The sequence below is a fragment of the Chiloscyllium punctatum genome, chromosome 5, assembly GCF_047496795.1.
Source record: "Chiloscyllium punctatum isolate Juve2018m chromosome 5, sChiPun1.3, whole genome shotgun sequence".
NCBI lineage: Eukaryota > Metazoa > Chordata > Chondrichthyes > Orectolobiformes > Hemiscylliidae > Chiloscyllium > Chiloscyllium punctatum.
The window spans coordinates 43,227,079-43,254,587 of NC_092743.1; the positions used below are offsets into that span (position 1 = coordinate 43,227,079).

The window sequence follows — 27,509 nt, forward strand, 5'->3', positions numbered from 1 at the left end:
ATTATATCTGTTTCTACCATCTCTGCTGGCAGCACGTGCCAGGCACCTACTACCCTCTGTGTAAAAACACTTTTCTCACAAATCTCCTTTCAGCTTTCCCTTTTTCACCTTAAACCCATGCCCGAGTATTTGACAATTCCATCCCAGGAAAAAGACTCTTAACTATTCACCCATTCCATGCCTCTCATAATTTTATATACTTTTCTATCAGATCGTCCCTTAGCCTCAGATGTCCTGACAAAAATATTTCAAGTTTGTCCAACCTCCATGCAACATCCCGGTAAACCTCTTCTGCACCCTTTCAAAACCTCCATATCCTACCAGTGATGTGGTGACCAGATATGTGCACGATACTCTAAATGTGGCCTGACCAAAGTCTTTTACAATTGCAACATGTCTTGCACTGACTGATGAAGATGAGCATGATATATGCTTTCTTTACCACCTTATCTACTTGGGTTGTCATTTTCAGGGAGCTATGAATTTGCATCCCAAGATCCCATCAATGCTCCTAATAGTCTGGCCATACTTTTCTCTTGCACATGACCTTCCATAATGCAACACCTCACACTTATCTAGATTAAAGTCCATCTGCCAATTCTTCACACAATTTTCCATCTATATCATGCTGCACACTTCGAAACCCTTCCTCACTCTTCACAACTCTGCCAATTTTCATGTCATCTGCAAAGTTACTGATCGGACTACCAACATTTTCATCAAAATCATTTATGTATATTACAAACAACAAAGGTCTCAGCACTGATCTTTGTGGAATACCATTGATCACAGACCTCAAGTGAAAAAAAAACCCACCCCTCCACAACGACCCACTGTCTTCAATGACTTGCCAAACTCACCATGAATTCCTTGCAATTTGATCTTCTGGACCAGTCTATCATGAGGGACCTAATCAAATTTAGTAAAGTTCATTCAGACAACATCCACTGCCCAACTCTTCTTCACTTCCTCAAAAAGCTCAATCAGGTTTATGAGACACCACCCCATGATAAAACCATGCTGACTATCCTTAATAAGTCTATTGTTCTCCACATTCTAGTAAATCCTGTCCCTCAGAATCTTCTCCAATAATTTCCCTAGCGATGATGTAAGACTCACTGCTGTATAATTTCTTTGATTATCCCTATTGCCTTTCTTAAACAAAGAGACATCATTGGGTTTTCTCCAGTTTTCTGGGACCTCACCAATGGCTAAGGCAGATACAAAGATCAAATCCTCAAAAAACTCCTGTCTTAGTATCCTGGGATAGATTCCATCGGGCCCTGGGATCCTATCTGCCTTCATGTTTTTTTAAGACAACCAACCTCTCCTCTCCATATTGATATACCTTAGACTATAAACACACACCTCTATAAATCTACCATCACCCATGTCTTTCGTGTTGGTGAATACCAATGTCAAGTACTCATTAACCACCTCACCCCACTTCACAGAATCCCTACAGTGTGGAAACGGGCTACTCAGCCTGAGTCCACACTGATCTTCCAAACAGCATTCCTCTCAGACCCATCCCAGTAATTCTCCATTCCCACGGCCAATCCACCTAAGCTGCATCTCTTTAGAATGTGGGAGGAAACCAGGGCATCCAGAGGAAACCCTGACAGACACAGGGAGAATGTGCAAATTCCACACAGTCACCCAAGGCTGGAATCAAACCTGGGTCCTTGGTGCTGTGGAACACCACTGAGCCACCATGCCAACCCTCATTGTCCAAAGTTCCCAAATCTTGTCATCCTTACCTTTCCTCCTCACAGAAACATACTGGTCCGGAATTCTGATCACCTGGCTTTTAAAAGATTCCTGCATTTCACATATGGATGTACCTTCAAATAACTGCCCCAGTCGAATTTTCCCAGTTCCTCTTGAAATTAGCCTTCCCTCAACTTAGCACTTTTACCCAAGTTTGACAGAAAATGAAAATGATGGAGAAACTCAGCAAGTCTGGCAACATCTGCAGAAAGAGAAGCAGAGTCAACATTTTAACATTAACTACAGAGTTTCCCCAGCACCTTCGGTTTGTGCTTCAGATTTCCAGTATCCATAGTTGTTTTCATGGAAGCTGCAACAGGCCTGTTTTAAGATAAGACTATTGACTTCCCCTTATACCAGGAAAGCTACTGGGCCTCAAAAGGGCGTTATGACCTTCCCTTGCCCTGGATTCTCTGTATTCCATTCCTTCCTATTGCCCCCAGAGCAACCAACCTGCCCACTGACCACCACTCAGATTGTCTGAGTCTCTACTCTCCCAACTCCCAACCTACACCATTAGCTTTGGAACTTGTGTGAACTTTACAAACCAATTCCCTTCAAAACCAGAACCTGGAAAAGAGATTCTAGCTGGGAAAACCCACTATCCACGTTTCACTACAGAAACTAAAATGTGGATGAATTGGAAATTGTCGTATAATCCCATCCGACCAATGTCACAAGTGCAGCACCTGTATTGCTGAGTTCTTTAAACACATTTTTACAATTATCAGTCTTCCAGAACAAGGAATTGACTTTGACCATGTGTTGCAGTCTGGCAGGTTCCAAGATCCACTACATGCTGAAGGACACACTAAAGCTTGGGGCAGCTGCTACCAAGGTACAGTGGGAAAAGTCTGAGGTCTTTCTATTGGAGGTAAATGAGGGTCCGTTTAATTATGGGGCCTTCTTGGTGCCTCAAATATATGTAAATACAGTATTGTGTGTGTAGGAGAGGTCTTTGGTTTTTGGATAGAGTCAAACACCAAGTTTTGTTTCCTTGATATGCTACTGTAAAGAATCAAACCTAATTTGTGACTACCTATATATGCAGAGCTTTTTTAATGAATGAAGTATATTTTTTAAGTAAAACATTTTTACAGTTATCACAGCTCCCTGGATGCTCTGCATTACTGATAATTTGTTGACTACATGCATTTCCAAAATAGCTCTGAAAAGGTCTGTCAACATTTGAACTGATTTGAGAAAGTAGCTTTGGTCAGTCTTAGACAAAAAACCTCTGTCAGCATTAGTTGTCAGCTGAAAATCATGTAAGCATGAACTGCTCCTTAGCAATTTATATAATTTTTACTGATATTTTTAATCGGTTATTCCCATTTGATAATCGTCCACCTTATTGGTTCAAAATGCAGAAATGTTAACTTCCCAAAATTGTCAGCCCTCATCATGATCAAAACATTAACTTTACCCAAGAAACTTAAATGAACAAAAATATGTTTTTGAAAACGAATGAAGTGGTGTTGATTGGTGTGGACAATGCTGGCAAGGAAGCATTAACTGCCCTGGGAGTGTGATAATGGAAGTCTTTGCAGTGCTTGTGGAGTATGACCAGAGCTGACAGACTTAGTTGAATAAGGTAAAAACAATGACTGCAGATGCTGAAAACCAAATACTAGATTAGTGGTGCTGGAAGAGCACAGCAGTTCAGGCAGCATCCAACGAGCAGCGAAATCGACGTTTCGGGCAAAAGCCCTTCATTTTATTCCTGATGAAGGGCTTTTGCCCGAAACGTCGATTTCGCTGCTCGTTGGATGCTGCCTGAACTGCTGTGCTCTTCCAGCACCACTAATCCAGACTTAGTTGAATAGTCTGGTCACCTATTTCAGCCATTTTACAGTTAAAGACACCTATTTGATCAAACGGAGTTTTATCTCATTATGCACGAGGAAGTTCTTTTATACTGAAATATAAAATCCCATTAACCAGTTAACTTGCATGTTCTCTTGGACACCAATCCCTGAATTTGACCTTTTTAGTACACATTGTATGCCCATAATATCAGCTATATTTTAGTTCCTGAACACTTCTCTCTAAAACACAAAGTTGTTGGTATAACTCCCACTTCAGGCTGTAAGTGCAACAATTATGGTTAATACTACTGTGCAATACAGAGGGAATGCTGGAGAGGTATTAAATCTCAGATGTTAAAACTGAAGTCCGAGTTCTGTCTTCCATATTGAATGTGAAAATTACCACGGCACTATAAGAAGTGCAGGAGATTTATTTCTGTTTTTCTGGCCAATACATGTTCTTCAGTTACAAAATAAAACAGGAGATATTTTCTAATTAACCAGTTCAGAGACAGAGACACACCACTGCACAATAAACCAATGAGCTGGATTTGAAAAGTATGTGGTGTTATCGTGGGGAAACCAAAGGGTCCTGAAACTGAATTAGACAGATTACAGGTTTGCTGGATATTACAGCAAATGTTAGCTTGCTCAGTTTTCAGCTGCAGTTGTACATTTGAGTCATGCAAGCTACTGATCAGCTCAAACCAGCTTTTGTTCAGAGACCGATATTAACCAGGCAAAGAAATAATGAGGCAAATTTATTCAGTTGTGTTCCTTTTGCCCAATAAACCCCTGATTGCCATTTGTTTTGAAGCAGCAGGTCACTAGACTGCAAGACTGAGATTTTACATTTTACTTTCTTTTAGAAAGTGTTCTTAATTGCTCTGCAGTGCATCAGTACTTCGAAAGCTATTATGCTATTGTTCTGAGATTACGCTTTATGTTTCACACTCAAATTTCAATGCAATTATGAGAAAAACTTATACATTGCTTTGGGCATAAATGAATAGCTCAATTTTCATCAACAAGCTTTCTTGAATTCTGATCTCCTTCCTATCAGAAAGATGTTGTGAAACTTGAAAGGGTTCAGAAAAGATTTACAAGGATGTTGCCAGGGTTGGAGGATTTGAACTGTAGGGAGAGGTTGAACAGGTTGGGGCTGTTTTCCCTGGAGCGTCAGAGGTTGAGGGGTGACCTTATAGAGGTTTACAAAATTATGAGGGGCATGGATAGGGTAAATAGTCTTTTCCCTGGGGTCAGGGGGTCCAGAACTGGAGGGCATAGGTTTAGGGTGAGAAGGGAAAGATATAAAAGAGACCTACGGGGCAACTTTTTCACACAGAGGGTGGTATGTGTATGGAATGAGCTGCCAGAGGAAGTGACGGAGGCTGGTACAATTGCAACATTGAAGAAGCATTTGGATGGGTATATGAATAGGAAGGGTTTGGAGGGATATGGGCTGGGTGCTGGCAGGTGGGACTAGATTGGGTTGGGATATCTGGTCGGCATGGACTGGTTGGACCAAAGGGTCTGTTTCCATGCTGTACATCTTTATGACTCTATGACTCCAAAATACAGCATTAAACACACATACAAGATTTTAAATGAGCATTTGGGCTTGTCCCTTTTCCTCCTCCTATCCTGAGTGTGACAGTTCTTGGTTGGGGGCATTTACACATTCAGCAACATCTTCAAATATTTCATTTGAATTGCTGTTGAGAGGCTAGAATACTATTCCACAATTTTTACCTGAATTCCACTTGGTCCCCTTGGTCATGCACAGTCACTATGTGATGGTCAAAAATAAAATTGCTCATTGACTTGAAAGGAAATGCTACTAATTTAACCTACAGAAGTTCCTTTCACAGCCTCTCAACATCCCAAATCATTACATAAGAAATCAATTATTTTTAAATCAATTTCTGTATTGTATGCAAATAAAACAACCGACTTGCAACATCCTACAAGAAACAAATAAATAATCACCACTTAATCTGCTCTTAGTATTAAAGATTAAGATTTTGGTTATGTACACCTTTAATATCCAATTGAACAGGCACCAAGAGGCTCAGTTTGACATCTATAAAAGATAGCATGTCTGATGGAACGGAATTCTAATGTTACGACAATTAGGTCAATTTAGAATACACTATATATGCTTACACTTATAGGAAGACTTGAATGCAATGTCTCCTCTGAGGCAATGGTATTATTAACACTGAGAAAATTGCTACAATAAAACACACAGTATAAAATAAGATCTGAGAAAATCTCATAATTCTTTTGTTCTTGCAATCTTCCAAGTCAGCTGCAATCTGTTCACGCAACCATTTCTTCATTTTCATGTTAAACACAAGATGTTTATCTTGCTCTAAAATAAACCTTCATCAACCCAAAGATATACTGATATACATGTATTTTGAAATACAAATTGCCATTCACTGAAATATGAGAGTGAAGGATATAGATTTTAAGGTGATAAGGAAGGCAAGGAGATTCAAGACTACACCAGAGTTGTGGACTTTCAGAAACAGTAGTGCAGTGATTAAAATCACAAATGTTCAATAGGCCAGACTGGGCTCTCTCATTTTCTTTTTCTCTTCTGAAGTTCATGTTTTTTACTTCCCAATTCCTTTTCCAACCTTTTCAATAACAAAGTTCTTTTCTTTTTTCTCTTTGGAATTCAATTTCTAATCGCTTCATTTCCTTTTCATGTTGAATTTGTTCTAACTGTATCTGAATTATAACTAACACCAATGATTTGACTTGGAGTAGTGGCCTCTCTTGTCCTTCCACCAATCCTAAACGCTGTGTTAGGACATCAGCTATCTCTAATTCCTTTGCTAATTTTATTCCACCTTTAACTCCTTTGCAAATTTTATTAGCTTTGCTTCAGGCAAATCTTGTAAACCTAACAAGGAGAGTTGTTCCATCTTTTAAAAAAACTGCTTCCAGTGCTGTTCGTTTTAATATAAAAAAGAACTGGAATCATCCTTTTCTCCTTTACCAGTTATTGTTACTCCATGTCTAGCTACCCATTGTTCGGTATTCAAAATATCCCATATAAAGCCCTAAACTTTGTTGTAACTCTGGTGGGAGTAGTGTGCTGAAAATCAAGTCCCATTACTCCACAAGCAATACCAAAAGTGTAAGTGATTTATCCAATCACCAAAGAACGATCTAAAACAAACACAGGTCAAAGCATACAAGGCCTACACTAGTCCCTTTTTTAAATGACTTGGCAGGTCTAACAAATAGTCTTTTAAAGACACAACAGGCTATTGCTATATTTCTTAAAGGCAGTGAGTCTGAATAGATTATTAAAAAAATTAACACTCAACAAATTTGAAGAACATGCTTCAATTCCACTTTGGCCCTTGGATACTGAATAAATTGTAAATAATAAAAATTCATTTCAAGAATTTTACTTTTGAGAACATAGAACAACACAGTGCAGAACAGGCCCTTTGGCCCTCGATGTTGCGCCGACCTGTGAACTATTCTCAGCTCATCCCCCTACACTATCCCAAAATCATCCATGTGCTTATCTAAGGATTGTTTAATCTCCCTAATGTGGCTGAGTTGACTACATTAGCAGGTAGGGCATTACACACCCATACCACTGTCTGCGTAAAGAACCTGCCTCTGACATCTGTCTTAAATCTATCACCCCTCAATTTGTAATTATGCCCCCTTGTACATGCTGACGTCAACATCCTAGAAAAAAGACTTTCACTCTCTACCCTATCTAATCCTCTGATCATTTTGTTCCTATCATAACCAGGCTCCATTATTATTAGCTGTCTTCTATTTAAATAAAAGTTTAAAACATGTCATCTGTTCATGGAAAAGGATATTTTAGCATTTATGAGAAACAAATGAATAGGTAAACCTGACTGGCATAATATCATTTGGAACATATCAGTTAATATTTTATGTACCGCAGCACATCTGGAATTGAAAGCCACGCAATTCATGAAAGACAACTCTCCCAGCAACGTTTTCCAATTATATCTCATTTAACAGCGTGACACCAGAACAATGAGAAAGCATTAAAAACATATTCATATTTATATCTTTGGGAAACAAATCATAATCTATTTAAATAATCTTTATTTGCGTTGCTGCATTGTTCACAGTAATCCTCTCGGAGGCTTTTTCACAGGGCTTGGGCATCCAGAGGAGAGTAGTACACTTCCTGTTTCTGCTGTGAATTGTCTGCAGTGATCCAGTTCCCAGCATGAGAAGGTAAAGCCAAAAGTGGTTCACACACACACACACACACAATGTTGTCACCAGATACAATGCCATTTTCTTCCTCTTTAGGTTCTCACAAGGCACAGTTAAAAAAAAATGTATATCCAAGGCCTTGAGGTGAATCTTTATCACTGAGCTGTATATGGATTCTTCAATCATGTCTATTTGTGGAGAGTTGGGAAAGGGAAAATTGCTTCTCCAGTGAAAATTGTAACATGTACACCCTTTCTTTTGAGAAACTGGCTTTAGAACAAGATATATGGCACCATCTTCATCCCTTTATTTCTGCTCCATTTCTCTCGGCATAAACAATCAAAGCTTCTCCTACTGCACAAAGTATGAGGCTGGGGGATGGGGGGGGGGAAAGAGAGAGAGAAAGCAAATTACATTATTAGTTCAAACTCAGTTGGTTGCAGGCAATAAACGGAGGTTGGGACACATTGATACCACTAGGGCCAAATGGAGTTAACTCGTTGTTTTTGTGTCAGTTGAATATATTATGAGCATACTGGCCTCTGAATTAGAAGGTTGTGATCACAATCCTCACAGATGATAGGCTGATACTTCACAGCTGGGTTGAATCAGTGCTTCATGAGGGACTGACTTTCAAAAATGCAAACCTACAACATGGTCTTAAATAAAAACAGAAAGTGCTGGAGAGCTCAGCAAGGCTGACAGCATCTGTGGTGGGAGAAAGTAAATGAACACTTCAAGCCTGGATATGACTGCTTCAGAACTTGTCTCCAGGTCACTCAACCTTGTCCTTCTGATTTGGTGAATGTGAAATATTCTCATAGCTGTGTTGAAAGAAGAGGAGAGGGAGCTCTGGGTAATGCTTATTCTCAATTAACAACACCAAAAAGCGCAGAGATTAACTGGTCATTTACGGTTACTTGTTGTTGGTAAAATCCTGGGAGAAAATTGGCTGCTGTTTTTAGAGATCTAAAAATAATGAATTAACTGGATGTTTCTTTGAGACTTTCTGCTGGCATGAAAGGCACTATTGAAATGTAGGTCAAATTAACAATGATATGGTACAGAAGACAGTTGTTTGGCTCATTAGGCAGTATGTGAAGGCAATGGGGCTCTGCCCAAGCTGGACAGGCAGCAAGAGACCCACACTGCCCTTTTTTACAGGATAGCCCACTGAATTAAGGCACTTAACTGGGCAATGGTGGGATTTCCTTAAGGTCAATGACCTCATGAGTAGAAATTATGTTGACTGAGAGTTGGCAGCTAATTAGAAACTTGTAGCTCTTCATGTGGGGCAATGATAGCTCCTGCACCTACCTGAGGCCAAAGATTGGTAAGGCACCTGGGTGACAGGGAAGTGATGGCAGGTAGGGTATAAGAGGAGTGCTTCGCAGCAAAGGCAGAGAGATGGCTCTCAGTGGGCTCCATGTCCCAATGCCGGGTCTCTCAATCAGACTCTGACTTCGAATGAAGGATCCTCTGCTCCATGAAGCCTGTGAGTAACCCTAAGAAGAGTTTAAATTTCAAGGTTCCACTTTGTAAATTGCTCAGCTACTGCTGGGTTAATGCCAGCTATTGTGGCATAAGACCCTTAAAATGAACTTTACTGGAACAGTGTGGCATCTGAACTCACTGGTTTGATTAAATGTCTCCCCACTAGCAGCAAAGTCAGCATGCTAGAGGGCATTAAAATCCACCCATTTCATTTCAAGGCTTACTTTGTTTCTGTGTTGAAAATGTGTTGCTGGAAAAGCGCAGCAGGTCAGGCAGCATCCAAGGAACAGGAGAATCGACGTTTCCTCAGGAATGAGGAAAATGTGTCCAGCAGGCTAAGATAAAAGGTAGGGAGGAGGGACTTGGGGGAGGGGTGTTGGAAATGCGATAGGTGGAAGGAGGTTAAGGTGAGGGTGATAGGCTGGAGTGGGGTGGGGGTGGAGAGGTCAGGAAGAAGATTGCAGGTTAGGAAGGCAGTGCTGAGTTTGAGGGATTTGACTGAGACAAGGTGGGGGGAGGGGAAATGAGGAAACTGGAGAAATCGGAGTTCATCCCTTGTGGTTGGAGGGTTCCTAGGCGGAAGATGAGGTGCTCTTCCTCCAACCGTCGTGTTGCTATGGTCTGGCAATGGAGGAGTCCAAGGACCTGCATGTCCTTGGTGGAGTGGGAGGGGGAGTTGAAGTGTTGAGCTACGGGGTGGTTGGGTTGGTTGGTCCGGGTGTCCCAGAGGTGTTCTCTGAAACGTTCCGCAAGTAGGCGGCCTGTCTCCCCAATATAGAGGAGGCCACATTGGGTGCAGCGGATGCAATAGATGATGTTTTGTGGAGGTGCAGGTGAATTTGTGGCGGATATGGAAGTATCCCTTGGGGCCTTGGAGGGAAGTAAGGGGGGAGGTGTGGGCACAAGTTTTGCATTTCTTGCGGTTGCAGGGGAAGGTGCCGGGAGTGGAGGTTGGGTTGGTGGGGGGTGTGGACCTGACGAGGGAGTCACGGAGGGAGTGGTCTATCAGAACGCTGATAGGGGACATGTACAGCGTATCATCCACTGTCATTTCCGCCACCTCCAAACAGACCCCACCACCAGGGATATATTTCCCTTCCCTCCCCTATCAGCGTTCTGAAAAGACCACTCCCTCCGTGACTCCCTCGTCAGGTCCACACCCCCCACCTTCCCCTGCAACCGCAAGAAATGCAAAACTTGCGCCCACACCTCCCTCCTTACTTCCCTCCAAGACTTCCATATCCGCCACAAATTCACCTGCACCTCCGCGCACATCAGCTATTGCATCCGCTGCACCCGATGTGGCCTCCTCTATATTGGGGAGACAGGCCGCCTACTTGCGGAACGTTTCAGAGAACACCTCTGGGACACCTGGACCAACCAACCCAACCACCCTGTAGCTCAACACTTCAACTCCCCCTCCCACTCCACCAAGGACATGCAGGTCCTTGGACTCCTCCATCGCCAGACCATAGCAACACGACGGTTGGAGGAAGAGCGCCTCATCTTCCGCCTAGGAATCCTCCAACCACAAGGGATGAACTCAGATTTCTCCAGTTTCCTCATTTTCCCCTTCACCCACCTTGTCTCAGTCAAATCCCTCGAACTCAGCACCACCTTCCTAACCTGCAATCTTCTTCCTGACCTCTCCACCCCCACCCCACTCCAGCCTTGACCTCCTTCCACCTATCGCATTTCCAACGCCCCTCCCCCAAGTCCCTTCTCCCTACCTTTTATCTTAGCCTGCTGGGCACACTTTCCTCATTCCTGAAGGGCTTATGCCCGAAACGTTGATTCTCCTGCTCCTTGGATGCTGCCTGACCTGCTGTGCTTTTCCAGCAACACATTTTCAGCTCTGATCTCCAGCATCTGCAGTCCTCACTTTCTCCTCGAAGATTTGTTTCTGTGTTGTAAATCTTCCCTTTCCAAGTTCCACTACATTAGAGTTATTTTATGTCTATTGAAAGAATTTCAGGACTCCTCTTGAAAAACTATTTGCAGTCAAGATCTGCATCCTGCTGTCTAAGTGAGAAATCTTTCTCCCTCTCTCTGAAGCTCTTCTGCCTGGTTATTCTTGCCTCCATTGCTTCACTCTTGTCATTCTGGCTAACTTTACAAAAATCTTACTCTTGATTCCACTGATGCTTTTGGTATATTGCATTCTTTTCCTGTCTCACACTTCTCATTCCTGATTCTGTTTCTTCTTTCCCAAGTCAATTGCCAACTGCTTCCCTGAGCTGTCTTCCCTTCTCTCTCTATTCTATTAGTTTTTTCACCAAGGAATTGCTCATCTTCAATTCCTGTCATCAATACCAAGGCCTCACTCCTTTCAAAGATCATGCTGTGTATAACAGGATTCATTGGTTATGTACTTTGAGCCAAGACAAATTTTATATCTGTAAATATTCTTTTGAAAGGGTACTTAATTGTTATTCTACCTCTCTTCCTGTCTGACTCATTCAGTAATCAATGGTGTGGCCACAGTCTGTGATCTTTGGGTTTTATTATCCTGCTGTTAAGACTCAGCAAGTGTGATGCGTCTAAACCTGCTGACAATGTGAACTTACTCAGGGATGTAACTCACATCCCACAAATGAAAACAAAACTCTAATTAAAGGACAATCCACACTGTCCTCCTTGCCATTCTGAATCCAAGCCATTGATGAGATAGAAACAAAGATACCTTTCTTTGTGGATAGAGTTTATTAACTACTCAGTCTTACAGTTCCTTCAACACATCTCTTCTGTGCGTTTTCCCCCTTTATTCTTTTCCTTACATTGTCCCAAGTTTTCAGAGATTTTATTAAGCACTTTTGGTGCAGGTGGGACTTGAACCTGGATTTTTTTGGCTCTGTTCTCCCTTGATAGCTCCCTAATCAATTAACCCCAACCACCAGTTTCACTACCTTCTATTTTAACACCCCTTTCAAAAGCACCAACCTCTGCATTCAACTCAACACCCTTTGCTGCTTCCAGTGCAATCTCATGACTACCCTTTCAGAATCGGCACAGGGATTAGTGACTCACTGATATTCTTGTACTGTTCTCTATTGACCCCAATTCTTGCCCTTTCCCCTGCATCTTCCCATTTGCTGCACTGTCACCTTGTTCCTATTCTCCATCCAGGGCCCCAACCACTTTGCAGTGGAATAACAATTGATTTCTTCCAACCTGCTGCATTTACTACTTGTAAAGATAGATTGGGTGATTGCTCTACATCTATATCCTTCCAACGTGCGAGTAGGAGCGACCCTGATCTCTGCTCATGTGCTATTCTAAGTCTCCAACTAGTCCTACTCTGGTGTTGGCCTTGTAGCCATGTCTATATGCGGCTCCAATCTCATTTTTCTATTTGGCATTTTATAACCATGGAGTCATACAGCACGGAGACAGACCGTTTTGTCTGGCTTGTCCATGCCAACCAGGGTTCCCAAACTATTGGCCCATATCCTTCTAAACCTTTCCTATTCATGTAGTTGCCAAAATGTCTTTTAGATATTGTAACTCTACCTGCCTCGACCACTTCCTCTGATAGTTCATTCCATATACTTACCACCCTCTGTGCGAAAAATTGCCCCTCAGGTCCCTTTATAAATCTTTCTCCTCTCTCCTTAAACCTGTGCCCTCTAGTTTTAAACTCCCATAATCTGGCAAAAAGACCTTTGCTATCACCTCATCTATGCCCCTCATAGTTTTATAAACCTCTATAAGGTCAACCCTGAACCTCTTGTGTTCCAGGAATATCCAGCCTCTCCTTATGATACAAAGCCTCCAGTCTCAGCAACATCCTTGCAAATCTTTTCTGCACCCTTTCCAATTTAATTGCATCCTTCCCCTAGCAGGGCAATCAGAACTGTACATACCACTCTAAAAGTGGTTTTACCAATGTTCTGCATAGTGCAGCATGATGTCCCAACTCCTATATGCAATGTTCAGACCAGTGAAGTCAAGCATGCCAAATGCCTTTTTCACCACTCTGTCAAGGAACTAAGTACTTGCAGCCCTAGTTCTCTCAATTCAACAACACTTCCCAGGGCTCTAGCATTAACATTGTAAGTCCTTCCTTTGTTTGTCTTACCAAAATGCAGCACCTCACATTTATCTAAATTAAACTCCATTTGCCATTCCCTGGCCCATTTAATCACAACCTACTGTACTCCTAGGGAACCTTCTTCACTGTCCACTACACCACCAATTTTTTGGTATCATCCACAAACTTACCATGCTTCCTATATTTTCATCCAAATTATTTACTGAAAAAATATATATAGTGGGTAAAGCATTAAGTCACGTTCAACTAATACGGTCAGATACTTTGAAGAGGCAGTGGCAAGTGTAGACAAAGGAAATTAAATGGGTGTCAAAGGCTGGCTTTTGAAATCATTTTATAAGGAATAACATATGCTCATGACAAAGGATGGGGCTAGTAGAGTTAGAGGAAATGCAGCTAGAGAATACAGAAGAGATGGTAGATTTGAGGAAGATCAAATTTTGAATTCCAGAAGGATCTGTTTTAGGAATACTGTTATTCAGAATTGACATTAATGATTTGGTTATGAAACAGGTAACTATTTCAAAATTATGGGGATAGGGGATATGGGTGCAATAAATCACAAGATTACACATAAATTACACTGTAGTATACAACACATTGCACTGTATTTTGTAACGAGATACACATGACAATAAATAAATTAAATATAAACCATGCACTTTGGGCAAGGCAAATGAACTTTAACTTAGACAAATGTGAGGTGTTGCACATGGTAGGAAAAGCAGAAATATCACCTGCACCTCAGGAAACATTCAGAAACAAAATGGCGCAGACAAGCAAAAGAACTGAGGGATACAAATGAACAAATACACGGACCCATTACTGCAGGACAGGAATCCAATGAAAATGCAAAGTAAACACCAGGATTTATTTCGAACGGGGACAAAATTCAGATGTGGTGAAGTTGTGCTAAATGTATATAGGATACAGGTCAGACCACACTTGAGTAAATACAAAATACTGTTGGTGCTGAAAATCTAGTACTTCAAAACAGTACAACCTTTTGGGACTCGATATTGAGTTCCACCACTTCAGAGTATGATCTCTTTACTATATTTTCTTACATTCCTCACTCTACCTCACTGAATCTTGTTTGTATCTTCTTGGCTTTGATATCAGCAGAGTGGACCTGTTTTCTCCTTTTTACAACTGATGTTTATACCAAATTTAAACATCTATCACTCCTTTGCCACCATTATCACTGCCTGTGTCTTTTGCTCTGGGCACACCCATCTGTTCCACTTGCTCCTCCTCTGTCTACAGGATAAAAAAAAACACAATTTTCTACTCTTCTTCCATTCTGAAGAAGGGTCATACTGGACTCCAAATGTTAACTGTGTTTCGTTCCCCACAAACATTGCCATACCTGCTGAGTTTCTCTACTTTCTGTTTCTAGTCCACACTTAAGAGTTCAGGTCTTTATGCTACATTAAGAAACAGAAATATAGGAAAAAGTGCAAAGATTTATATATAAAGTAAGAAAACGGAGAGCTTACTCTATTAGGAAACGTTAAACAGGTTGGGGGCAATTTGTTAAAATAGTGAAGAAGATTTACAGGAGACTTGATAGAGATCTTTACATTTATGAAAAGGTGGGACAGGGTTGATGTGGAAACAAAATTCCTACACATGGAAAAAAACTCCTAAACTAGAAATTGTGAATACAAGATAATTATCAATTGATGGAGAGATATGAATATAAAGAAGTTTCTTTATCCAAATAGCATTTAAAATAGAGAATTTGCTACGACAGGAATTGGCTGACACACTTAACCTAGAAGCTTTCAAAAGGCAAATTGACTACATGAAATAAAAAGGGAACACTACCAATTCTCTAAGAGAATCTTGGAGAGTGGCACCTTTTTAAAGCTTTTTCCAAAAAGGCACATTGTTTACACAATGTGGCCCAGCTCAAGCAGGAGGAAAACTGACAGTTCAGTCAAAAAAAAAATAGTCAGACAGAAAGGTTATGCATTACACCAAAATTCTGGAACTTATTTCCCTCTAGCACTGGTACCTACTGCACACGGACTACAGCAGTTCAACATGGCAGCTGACCACCACCAGGGTATTTGGAGATGGACAACAGATGAGACTTAGCTAGTGGTGCCCACATTCATAAAACAATATGCTAGCAGACCTATAATTTTTTGGACACTCTTTAGGAGGGATCCTACCTCATGAAGTTCTGTGTTACTGGCAGCACCACCAGAAGAGGTGGCTTCTGCTGGTACTGCGACTTAGACCAAGGTGGAGGTGATCAGAAATGGACATGGACCTCCAGATAAGTCTGGGATCTCACTGGATCCCAGATGGCAGGCCTTGGTGAGGGGAAGAGGGCATGCAGCCTTTTGGACTGGGGGCTGGGTGGTGTAGGGTTTTAGTCGTGTAGAATGTTAATTGCTTCCAAACTCTCTTTGCTATTACAAAAGCTCAACTTGCTGGATTATGTTATTTTGCAGCCTGTGTAACCGAGTTTATTCAACCAGTGAAGGAAGTCAGGATGCACCAACCTCATGTGAAGAGTGACAGCAATGCGGAATTCTCTCCCATTTTAAAAAAAAAACAGTGGCTGGAAGCCCAATTAATAATTCAAGATCCAAGACTGATAGATCCTTGTGAAGCAATACTGAGCTAAGACAGATGGATGGAGTTCGGATACAAATGACCCAGAATCTCAGTGAATAGCAGAACAAGCCTGACAGGCTGCATGATGTTCTCCTGTTCACTGGCATGGTGGAGAATGCAGGAAAGTACAGCTGCTGCTTTCAGATCATTTATTTGCTTCTTCCTCTCTTGCTTGACATTACACATCTGGAGCAGTCATCTCTTTGGCTTCTGCAAAGTTGTGAATCTTACATTTAATTAGAATTGGAAGCAGGAGATGACATAATGCACAAAATAGATAGCAATCGACAACCTTTCTGAAATGTTACTGTTTATGATCTGGTTTGATGTAGGGGTATGTGGGAGAAATTTAACTGGAATGGCATCAGGCCAGATGTATTATCTCAATAAGTTATCATGCCAGGTCCTGTGCTGCAAATATAATCAAATGTTCAGGGAGTGTAGTACATTCCAAATAGCAAGCCAGATTTTCTGAGGAGTGGCAATTTGCTGAGACTGCCTCTGTTTCTTTTTTACTCTAGGAGCAAGCTCCACAATTCTCTGTGGAGATTCCAATCAGCCCCTCTGCAGGTTTGCAGAGTTGTACTTCCATTCTGACTGTTTTCTCACACTGTCAGAGGAAGGCAAATGACGTCCTCAGTCAGCTGCAATGGTCTAGAATCAGTTGCAGTCAAATGACAAGTACATACTGAGTTGAGGACACCAGGAGTGTGCCAGATTAAGTGTGGGGGGGCAGTACGGGCATTGAGTTCCGACAGCTGAAGGAAGATGAAGAGTGGAGTGAGAGGGGGTTTAGCCCCGCGGAATGAATGGACATTGGGTTCCGGAAGCTGAAGGAAGGCCTGAAGTGGGTGAAGGGTATGTAGTCTGAGATTGGGGTGGTTGGGAGTTAAACTGTGCACTTAACACTTTTCCCAAGTAACTATTTACTTAATTTATTTGGAATCTTCTGAATTTTCTGATTGAAATTGATTACTTTTGAAGTATTCAGGTGCAGGGAAATTGCTCAGTTTAACTTCAATTTTCTATTCATTTCCATCGGAGTTTGCTGTAATGGGAACCCTGCATGTATTCCTATCTATACTAGGAAAACAATTGTTTGGCCATCTGAAAATCTGGAATGTTACATTTATTTTAAATTTAAGATACCTACATTTTAGAAAGTTAGGTTACTGGATACATCTTTTTGACAGGAGCTTTTTAGATTATTCTTGTATGGGATATGGCCATTACTATCAAAGACCGCATTTGTTGCCCATCCATGCTATTGAATAATTGGCTCTTTGAGCCATTTCAGAGGGCAGTTAAGAGTCAATCACACTTATGTGGATCTGGGGTTACATGCAGATATGACTTCGTAAGAATGGCAGATCTTCTTAAGGGCATTAATAAAGCAGACAGGTTTTTTAAAGACAATTGATAATGATTATACGGTTACCCTTAGACTGGTTTTTAAATTCCAGTTTTTACTGAATTCAATTTTTACCAGCTGCCTTGGTGGAATCTAAATCCACGTCACCACAACATTAGCCTGGGTCTCAGGATTACAGTCCAATCACATTATCACTGCGCTATCAGTTCCTGTCAATTTGAAAACACTAATGCAATAATATCAGAGATTTCACTGGCAGCAGTATCAAACAGCTTGTATTACATTGATCTCTTTATTCATAGTAGCACACTTGTAAGCTGCAGTATTGCAAAAAGGATGAACATATTTATCCAACCATTAAATGTTGTGCAACTGCATATAATAAACAACAATTTTGCTACATTGCAAGTAATGTGCTGTTTTTTCTTCAGAAGTTAAATTGCAGTAATTCTGTTTGTGTTTTGTGTTGACAGGTCTATTGTGTGAGCAGCACCAGTTTTGTAATCCGCTTGTGGTAGAATAAATACACCAAATCATTATAAGATCATTTACATCACTTGCCTGCTGCTTAGCCCATTTAAAGAAAAATCTAGCTTTGCCCAAGTCTCACTTGTTTTTTTTTCCCCTCCTGGCATTGGCAGATTAGTAATGTCTAACAATCTCATCTCAGTGTACAAAGTTAAAAGTCACACAACACCAGGTTATAGTCCAACAGGTTTAATTGGAAGCACACTAGCTTTCAGAGCGACGCTCCTTCATCAGGTGATTGTGGAGGGCTCGATCGTAACACAGAATTTATAGCAAAAATTTACAGTGTGATATAACTGAAATTATACATTGAAGAATTGATTGTTAAGCCTTTCATCTGTTAGAATACAGTGATTGTGATTTACACATGAAAGAAGTGAAACTATCACTGTATTCTAACAGATGACAGGCTTAATAGACAATCAAGTCTTCAATGTATAATTTCAGTTACATCACACTGTAAATTTTTGCTATAAATTCTGTTACGATCGAGCCCTCCGCAATCACCTGATGAAGGAGCGTTGCTCCGAAAGCTAGTGTGCTTCCAATTAAACCTGTTGGACTATAACCTGGTGTTGTGTGACTTTTAACTTTGTACACCCCAGTCTAACACCGGCATCTCCAAATCATCACTGTGTAGTAGTCAGTCATTCCCAAATTGTTAGCAACCAATTGAACTGTGCAACCCGCTACAGGGACTGAACAAACTTGCTCCCTTTATGCTGAACTCTTCCAATATGAGAGAATAGCAAACTCTTCATTAGAGGAGATTTACTACAAAGATAAATGCTAAGATGGTGATAGCATTTACTCTATGTGCATCGATCTCTTGCTTTTCCTCCCCTTCATCTTTTGTTCTGAGAGAAAGTGGATTTGTCTTAAACACTGAATAAGAATTTGTTTTTAAAGGAAAAAGCTTTTGCAATATTGGATGCGTAGCTCAAAGATAATGAAAGCACCAAAGGAATAGAAATCGCTGCTCTGGCCCATGTGTTATAATCATTGGTCTTACTGGTGAATTTGCCAATAGATAATCCAACCTACCTCTAATGGGAAACTGCCACTTATTGCACAGTACGTTCTTCCCATAACTCATTACCCATCTGAGCAAAAAGCAATCACCTCTCATTGGCTTAACAATATGAGGTGGGAGGATGATACAATCTACCAGGCATTGCCTGCTAAAAGAGAATATCTTTCAGCAAATGGCAGGAGGAGCATATGTGTTAGGAACTGGAATCTGTTCAGATTTTTCATTGTCTCTACGGCAGTGCTGTGTGCTGGCTGACCCTACTGCCTTCAATTTTGATGGCTGTTTTGGACAGGTGTCAAAGTCACTGGCCTGAAGCCTTTTTCACAAATCCAGTCCTGATTGTAATTTAGCTGTGATCCAGGCAAGGTCACACCCATGGCTTCCCCATCAAGCAACGGGTACAGGAAAAGGACCTATGTTCAGCAGAGGCCAAATAAGTTCCTTTACTTTCCTTGTGGAGCTAGGTATAGTCACATGACTCCTATAGACCTCCCCAGATCAGGCTTACTACACTTCACTTCCTCGAGACCACATCTTGTAGAATCCCTACAATGTGGGAGCAGGCCAGGTTGGCTCCATGCTGATCCTCTGAAGAGCATCCCACCCAGACTCAGCCACTTACCCACTCGCGGAAACCTTGCATTTCCCCATGGCTAATCCACCTAACCTGCACATCTTTGGCCTATAGGAGGAAACCAGAGGACCCGGAAGAAACCCAGGCAGACACAGGGAGAATGTGCAAACTCCACACAGACAGTTGCCCAAAGGAGGATTCGAGCCCGGGTCCCTCATTCTGTAAGGTAGCAGTGCTAACCACTAAGCCACCATGCTGCCCCCTTGTGGTGGCAAGCTGGTTGTCTCCGCCCACGTGAATCTAAGTGCCCACTGTCAGCCAGCTCCTCATCCTGTCCATAATAGTGGGGAGCTGACTGGCGACATACAGATCAGCTCTGGTTGTTATAGTTACCTTGAAATCAGCCTGCTGAGATTGGGAGTGTGGTGCTTGGCTTCATTAACAGCTCTCGATTAACATTGCAGATCGTGCATCCAAGTCACAGAACTAATGAAGAAAGCAGGATTTTGCTCACATAACAAATTTTCAGAATGACCGTGAGGCCTGCTATAGTTATTTTAGCCAGTAACCTCCCCAATCCAAAAGTCCAGAATATGGGCTCAAGAAATTTACAGGCAATGAGGCTCAAACACAGGTACCTAACAGGACAGCGAACCTGGCTTTGATGGGAAATAAAACTGCAGAAACCGGACTACAAAAGCCAAAATACAACACAAACCCTATCCTGGGAAAACTCAAAATCATGCAGCTGGGGGAAACAGTCGTGATGGAACAGAATGACTAAAATCTTCACAGGACCGAGACTGGTACTGGGGTGCAGTATGCTTGACAAGTGCCTTTGTTTCACTGTTACGCTTGTAATCAGCACCATAAACAATCAGAGATGTAAAATGCTGAAAAAGCTGCTGAACAGCTAATCTCTACATCATTCACAGAGGATCAGAAGAATTTTCGAGATGACGTTCAGTTTAGGATTGTGGGCAACAGGAAATTTCGTGGCTGCTGGACAAAAAAAAGAGGTGACCACATTGGAACTTCTGAGTCATGTTAATTTTCAGAAAAAAATATTGCAACATGTTCCCTGTATCCATTAGTTCCAAGTGATTCCTGCCGCTGTTATGAACCCAAGTTGTTTCTTGTAAAATATTTTTCAGTATTTATTATTTCACCAGAATGTGAAAAATGTAAGTGGAAAAGAACTTAGAGTCCCAAGACAAGTTAAGTTTTTAGAACATCACCTTATAATTCCCCTGATATATTCGGATTTTAGTAGCAATTCGAAGAATTCCAGGAAGGGCATGTCACCAGGATTTATGTTAAATTGTGTTAAAGGGAATAAAGAGTTAAAACTAAGCGCATTTCATTTTGTTTCATTTTAGTATCTACTTTGAAATGCGAACAAGAGAATTCTCAACGTCAGTGATGCAGTTCAATGTTGCCATTCTGAGACTCCCTCAGGTTTGAGTGAAAACAGTTGGACCATTGGGATACCATTAAGACAAAAATCATGTACATCGATCCACATCCAGCAAGGATTAACCGCTGCCTCTCTGGTATAATCTGTCAGTAACATAGAGGGGAAAATTGAATACGTACTCAGATTTGGAATTGAATGATTGATGCTCCACTTCTAACAAGAAGCAAAGCTCTCGAGCATTTTAAAATGTTTCAGTAGTAGCACCGATACAGTTCTAATCATGAGTATTTTGGGAATACACCCACATTGATGGCACAACCTAGTCCAAATCATCAATATTGAGCAACAACTGCATGTTCAAACCTCTGAGCTGCGTTCGCTCAATATGACTCATTCCTTGGGTCAGAAATTAAGATTTCATGCTCATTCCTGGGATTCTCAGTGTCAGTGAACTTGGGTTCAGTTGCTTTTCTTTCAGAATCTGATACACAAGGACTCAGCCTGAAAAGTTTATACTATGTTTATCATCAAGCAACACGCGATGATTTCATAAATTTTACAGGTTTGCACACGATACATAATAATACAAATTAGGACCAAAAATAGGCCATTTGGTCTGTCAAGTCAGCTCTATCTTTCAATAAGACCATCGCTGATCTGCTTATGCTTTAAAGTCCACATTCCCATCTACCCCCAATACCTTTTGATTCCTTGGGCCACGAACAATCTATCCATCTCTGCCTTCAAAATATTTAATGACTCAGTCTCCATCAGCTTCTCAAGCCACACAATCCTCCGATACAAAAACAGAATTCTCTTCATCTTTGTTCTAAGAGGAAAATCTCTAACTTATAAACATTGCCTCTCAAGTCTGGACTCATCTACAGGAGGAACCAACTTTTTTTATGCCCATCTTGTCAAGACCATTCAGCATCTGGACTAGGTCAACCTAATTACTCCTCACTTCTAAACTCAATTGGAAACAAACTCAGTCTGTCCAACCTTTTCACATAAGATAACTTGCTTACTGCAGCGGTCAATCTGGGAAATGTTCTCTGAACCAGCTCCAGTGCATTTACATCTTTTTTATAAAATAAAGAGGCCAAAATTGCACAGCATTTGAGTTATGATCTCACCAAGGCCTTGTAAAAATGAAGCATGACGTCCTGACTTTTATGCTCGATTCCCACCCTAACAAAGCACATCATTTCCTTAGTATTCATTCTACCGAGTACTGACCTGCTGTGACTCTCACATTAGAATACCTAGATCTCTCTCAAATTCAAGATTCTACAGACATTCTTTGTTCAGGTAATATTGGCTGTTAGCTGCCTGCCAGACAATCTTCTATCCATGTTAATGTGCTCCCTCTACACCATGAGCTCCTAATTTGATCTCACATTTTCAAATGCCTTCTGGAAATCCAAGTCAAGTCAATATGCAGGCATCCCTTTAGCCACTGCATATGTTACTCTGTGGGGCCATACAGTGGCTCAGCAGTTAGCACTACTGCCTCACAGCACCAGGGTCCCAGGTTTGATTCCAACCTTGGATGACTGTCTGTGTGGGTTTTGCACATTCTCCCCGTGTCTGTGTGGGTTTCCTCCCACAGTCCAAAGATGTGCAGGTCAGATGAACTGGCCATGCTAAATTGCCCAGAGTGTTAGGTGCATTCGTCAGAGGGAAATGGGTCTGGGTAGGTTTCTCTTCGGAGGGTCAGTGTGGATTGGTTGGGCCAAAGGGCCTGTTTCCACACTGTAGGGAATCTAATCTAAATAAATTGATTAAATAGGATTTCCTTTTTTCAAAATCATGCTGACTCTTCCCAATTAGAGTTTTTTTTCAAGGTGTGCAGCTCTCATCTCCACACTGAGCCACTCTCACTCCTTTCAAGCTAACGTTTCCTGTTTTATTTCCTTTTCCCCTGGTTGAATAGAGGAAATAATTGCTACTTTCTGGTTTGTTGGAACTTTCCCAGAATCCTGGGAATCTTGGAAAATTAGCACCAAACCACCTACTACCTCGTTAGCCACTTTCAGGAGGAAGGGACTTGTCAACCCACAGCCCCCATTAGTTTACAGGATACTGCTTCCCAAATGATGATAATTTCACTTAATGAATTAGTCACACATATGAGCACGAAACCTTTGCTGGCTGAAGTGACCTGGGATACTAGACCAGAATAGATCAATACAGAATCAGTGGCAAACATTTAAATGGATATTTTAGAATATCAGAATATCTGCATTCCTACTACAAAGATAAATCCTAAGGAGAGGATCCACCATCTGTGGTTAACCACAGAAAGTAAGGAAAGCACCAACATAGGGAAAAAGCATTGGTGTGAAAATGATTGGCAGGGGAATTGTTTTGACAGAACATAAGCAACAGCAGAGAATGACTAAAATATAAATCAGAAGAAAGAAATTACATTAGGAGATGAAGCTAGCTAGAACAGTAAGAGCAATATTCAGGACCCAATCCTTGTCATTTTGCAGCCTATGTAATGACTATCAGATCATATTTATTTAGCTCAATGTGCCCCAACTTCTTTACCTTCTTATGACCGCTCTATACATTGAGACACAGCTTCTAATTCTGTCCTTTTGTTAAATTTGTAACATCTAGACACAATTGTCATGTATTGTTAGATTTATTCTGTGTGTCACTTCTCACCATCCCTTGGCTACATCTCCGATATTATTACTTTGCTCTCCGGCCTTGAATTGCTCAAGGTGATCCCTCACAACCCCTTGTTTAGTTTAAAGCCTGCTTACTTCCCTAGTTATAGGGTTTGCTGGAACACTGGTCTCTGCACAGTTCAGATGGAGACCATTCCAATATCATCAGTATTAATGACAATATCCCACAAACTGAAATCCACTTCCCTCTCTCCAATCTTTGGGCCACGTATTCAATTCATTAAGCTTATGTGCCCTCTATCATTTGGCACATGGCTCAGGTAATGATACAGATTATTCCCCTTGAGGTCTACTCTTCAACTGGTGGCTGAGCTCCTCGTACTGCCTAAGTAGAGCTTCTGATCAGGATCTCCCCAAATAGCAATGAGAATTTCTCATTTTTCAGATCAATACCGGACTAAAGTTTAGAACTTGACCACCAACTCAGAAAAATTCTGGAACTGATCAGTGAAAACCGATAATGCCAACTTCAAAGACTTGGAAGAGTCCCTCCCATTGGTAGCTCACTAGTTGTGGAGTGAGATTACTGGCATTTTTGCAAGATTTTAACTCCGTCAAAGTATTTCCAAGGGAAGCTAAAGTATTTACATTTAGAACATGTCCAGCTCATTTTTTTTTAAGATAACATACCCTGCTCCTTCTTGCATTTAAAAAAATCTTGCTAAAATAAAAGGGCTGCCTACTCCTCCACACCCACCTATCCTAGTTGTGTTATAACACTGGCAGAGTGAGTTTGAACAAGCTCATGGTGAACGTACTACTGATTTCAGTGAGTGGCCACTCTCTGTTATGGCGGTACACTCAGACCTGGCTGTCTGATTTATCCTAAGGGACATCCAATGTTCTGCTGTTATTTCAATGATTGCTTTGCCAATTTCAACAATCGGCACCGTCTATGGTGCAGACACTGGGCAGGTTTCTCAAAGTTATAGTCACAAAAAATTCAGTGTTGTTGACAGTCATTTATAATTTATGCAATAGTGCCCACTTCTGAAAAGAAAAAAAAAACTTTCCTGGCAGTAAAACAGAATGCTATATACATGAAATAGGATCGAATGCTGTTTGAAGGTAGACACAAACAGCATTATAAATCCAACGTATCATAGCTCTTGGGACATGGCTCATAATTCAACCTGATGTGAACTATTTCCAAACACCAGTGAGTTCTTTCCTTGAACAATCAATCATTCCAGCTCACTGTTGTATATCTCCTTGTTTGTCACATCACTCCTCGCTAAAAAGACTGTGACTAACCTGTCCCTTTATAAATTACTAGTTAGTGCCCATTTCTTGGCACCACACTTTAACAAGGTTATCCAGACCTTGGATTGAATGCAGAAAGATTTATCAGGTATGAGGGATGTCAGTTATATGGAGAGAAGCTAGGATTATTCTCCTTTGAACAAAGAAAGCTCAGTAATGATATTGCCACTGGCCTAGTAATCACTTCAATGCTGCACCTCTAGCTACACCTAAAACTAATTATTGCTGCAGCAAGGACATGGTGTGCTCAGGGACTACACTCAGACCATGGTCTGGACCAAACTGCATCGTCGGGCTCCTTGCTCACTTGCTTATAGCCAACTGGGGTGCTCACAGAATCCCTGCCTTGCCTTCTCACATTTGCCCTCTCAGCTAGAAGTATCAGATTTGTATTGACGTGCTGTTTATGGCAGACACAAAGCCAGGAAAGCAGTCATGTCGTCAGCAGGTCTCAGTCAAGGGGATCCTGCTACAGTAAGTCAAAAGCAGCCTTCGAAAGCAAGCCAGGTCCTACTTGGTGCAATCAGAGTCAGGCGCTCTCCTCAACCACCACTCCTTTTGACTCCTTCTCCCCTACTGGGGACTGCTTTCTACCTGGAATGAGAGCGGCGCAGGTGTTAAAGGGAGGTGTAAGCGGGTGGTATAGTCATTACTGCTCGTGCAGGTGGGGAAATGTCGTGATCAAGTGAGTAGGCAGCACAGAGAGTAGGCAGATGGTGTCAGGGGCTGGGGCAGGTGACAGTGAGTGGGGAAGATATTGCAGGGGATACTGAGAATGGTAGAGCACAAGCCTTGGTAGGATGCAAATACAGTAGAAGAGTTAGACCAAGTGTGAGGTATTGGAGAGAAGATGATGGACTGGAGTAGGACATTAACCTTCTTCTTCCAGTGCTGGGTATTTCACCAGACAGCTAAGACTGCTTTAACCAGGGTGATAATCTTGGACCACACTGACAATGATCTGGTGTCATGGCTTAAAAATGTATTGCTGGAAAAGCGCAGCAGGTCAGGCAGCAAAGAAGCAGGAGAATCGACGTTTCGGGCATAAGCCCTTCTTCAGGAATGGCTTCCATTGCTAGTCATAGGGGATGAGGATATCCTGGGTCAGCACTAGCCTGTTCAGGAGGACAGTCAGGACTCTGCCCACAATGCGGGCACCGAGTTCCCCCAGCTCTCATGTCCAGGGCAAACATCAGCAACTGTGCAAGGCAGCCCTAGACTGACAGTGCTTGTCCAGGTGCACACAGCCTTTTCAAGATGGCACAGGTGCAAGGGACACCAGTGAATTCCAGGATATCCACCCCATGGTGGGACGGGATGGAAATCAGATGCGAGTGACACCACAGGAGTGGGGTAGGCAATTAATGAGGCGACTTGGTAAGACACAGTGAGAGACCTCACTAAACCTTGCAGCGACAAACTTTCTAAAAAACTTGATGCAATTTGGACTTAGCCAAAATAAGATTTAGCCCCACCTCCTAAACAGGCAAACTATTATTAATAAACCATGACCCCAAGTTTTAGACTCTTCCACATCCACCCTGGAAGGAGCTGACAGGAACTTCACAGAATCACAGAATTGTTACAGCCCAGGAGGTGGTCATTTGGGCCATCCCGCCCTCAGGGCATCTCTTCTGGACTGCAGAGGAATATGAACTAGTAGGTACAGATATCAGTAAGGGAATTAAGGGTTAGAGGGAAAAGGCAGGAAAATCAAGTTGAGGATTATCAATTCTGAGGAAGGGTCACCAGACACATAACGTTAACTTTGATTTCTCTTCATTAATGCTGCCAGACCTGCTGAGCTTTTCCAGTATCTGCTGTTTTTGGCTGAGGATTATTAAACTAGACATGACCTTGTTGAATAACAGAGCAGATGTGATGGGCTGAATAGCCTGCTGCTACATCTTATGGTCTAAGAGGAAGGATCCAGCTCTCGTGGTCCACATAGGTACCAATGACATAGGTAGGGCTAAGAGCTTCTGCTGAAGGAATATGAGCAGATTGGGACTAAACTAAAAGTCAGAACTAAAAGGGTAATCATGGGATTACTACCTGAGTAAAGTGCAAATCGGTGTTTGGTAAATAAGATTAGGGAGGTAACTGTGTAGTCCCAAAGATTGGAGCAGGAGAAATGGATTCTGGTGTATGGGACACTGGCTGCAGTTCTGTTAGGACGGGTTTTATTTGAACCACACTGGGACCAGCATCCTGACGAGTTGTATAGCTAGGGTTAAAGATAGGACTTTAAACGTTTTAATTCGGGGGTGGTTTCAATTAAAGGAAGTTTCAAAAATCACAAAGGAAGGAGAGAGCAGAGATGCAGGATATTGAAAAGATAAAACGATAATTAGAGTGACAGGAAGGGTAGAAATCATAAGCAGAAGGGTGTAGTATAAATTAGTACCAGAATAAGTAACAATGGTAAAAAGTCAAATCTTAAGGTTCTTGATCTGAATGCACACTGTATTTGTAACAGGACTGATCAGGTGATAGCACAAATAGAAATAAAAGTACATGACTTGATAGCTATTGCTGAAAAGCAGTTACAGGGTGACCAGGGCTGAGAACTCAATATTCAAAAGGACTCGTGTCCCAGAAGAATAGTCAAAAAGCAAAAGGAGGGGGGTAGC

At 41.6% G+C, this 27,509-nt stretch overlaps 1 protein-coding gene across 9 annotated transcripts in view; it reads right to left on the bottom strand.

Annotated features, from left to right (window-relative positions):
* The window catches only part of LOC140477023 (UDP-N-acetylglucosamine transporter TMEM241 homolog), a 225,545-nt gene that overhangs the window by 84,363 nt on the left and 113,673 nt on the right, over window positions 1–27,509 (bottom strand). For 2 of the 9 annotated variants that reach the window (XM_072570138.1, XM_072570136.1), the window contains one exon: window positions 3,994–8,182. The exons of the other annotated variants lie outside the window; for them this stretch is intronic. In XM_072570138.1, coding sequence (XP_072426239.1) covers window positions 8,084–8,182 — 99 coding nt within the window. In that variant the 3' untranslated portion in view covers window positions 3,994–8,083. Of the gene's footprint in view, window positions 1–3,993; window positions 8,183–27,509 lie in introns of those variants that run through there. 9 annotated transcript variants of the gene reach the window in all.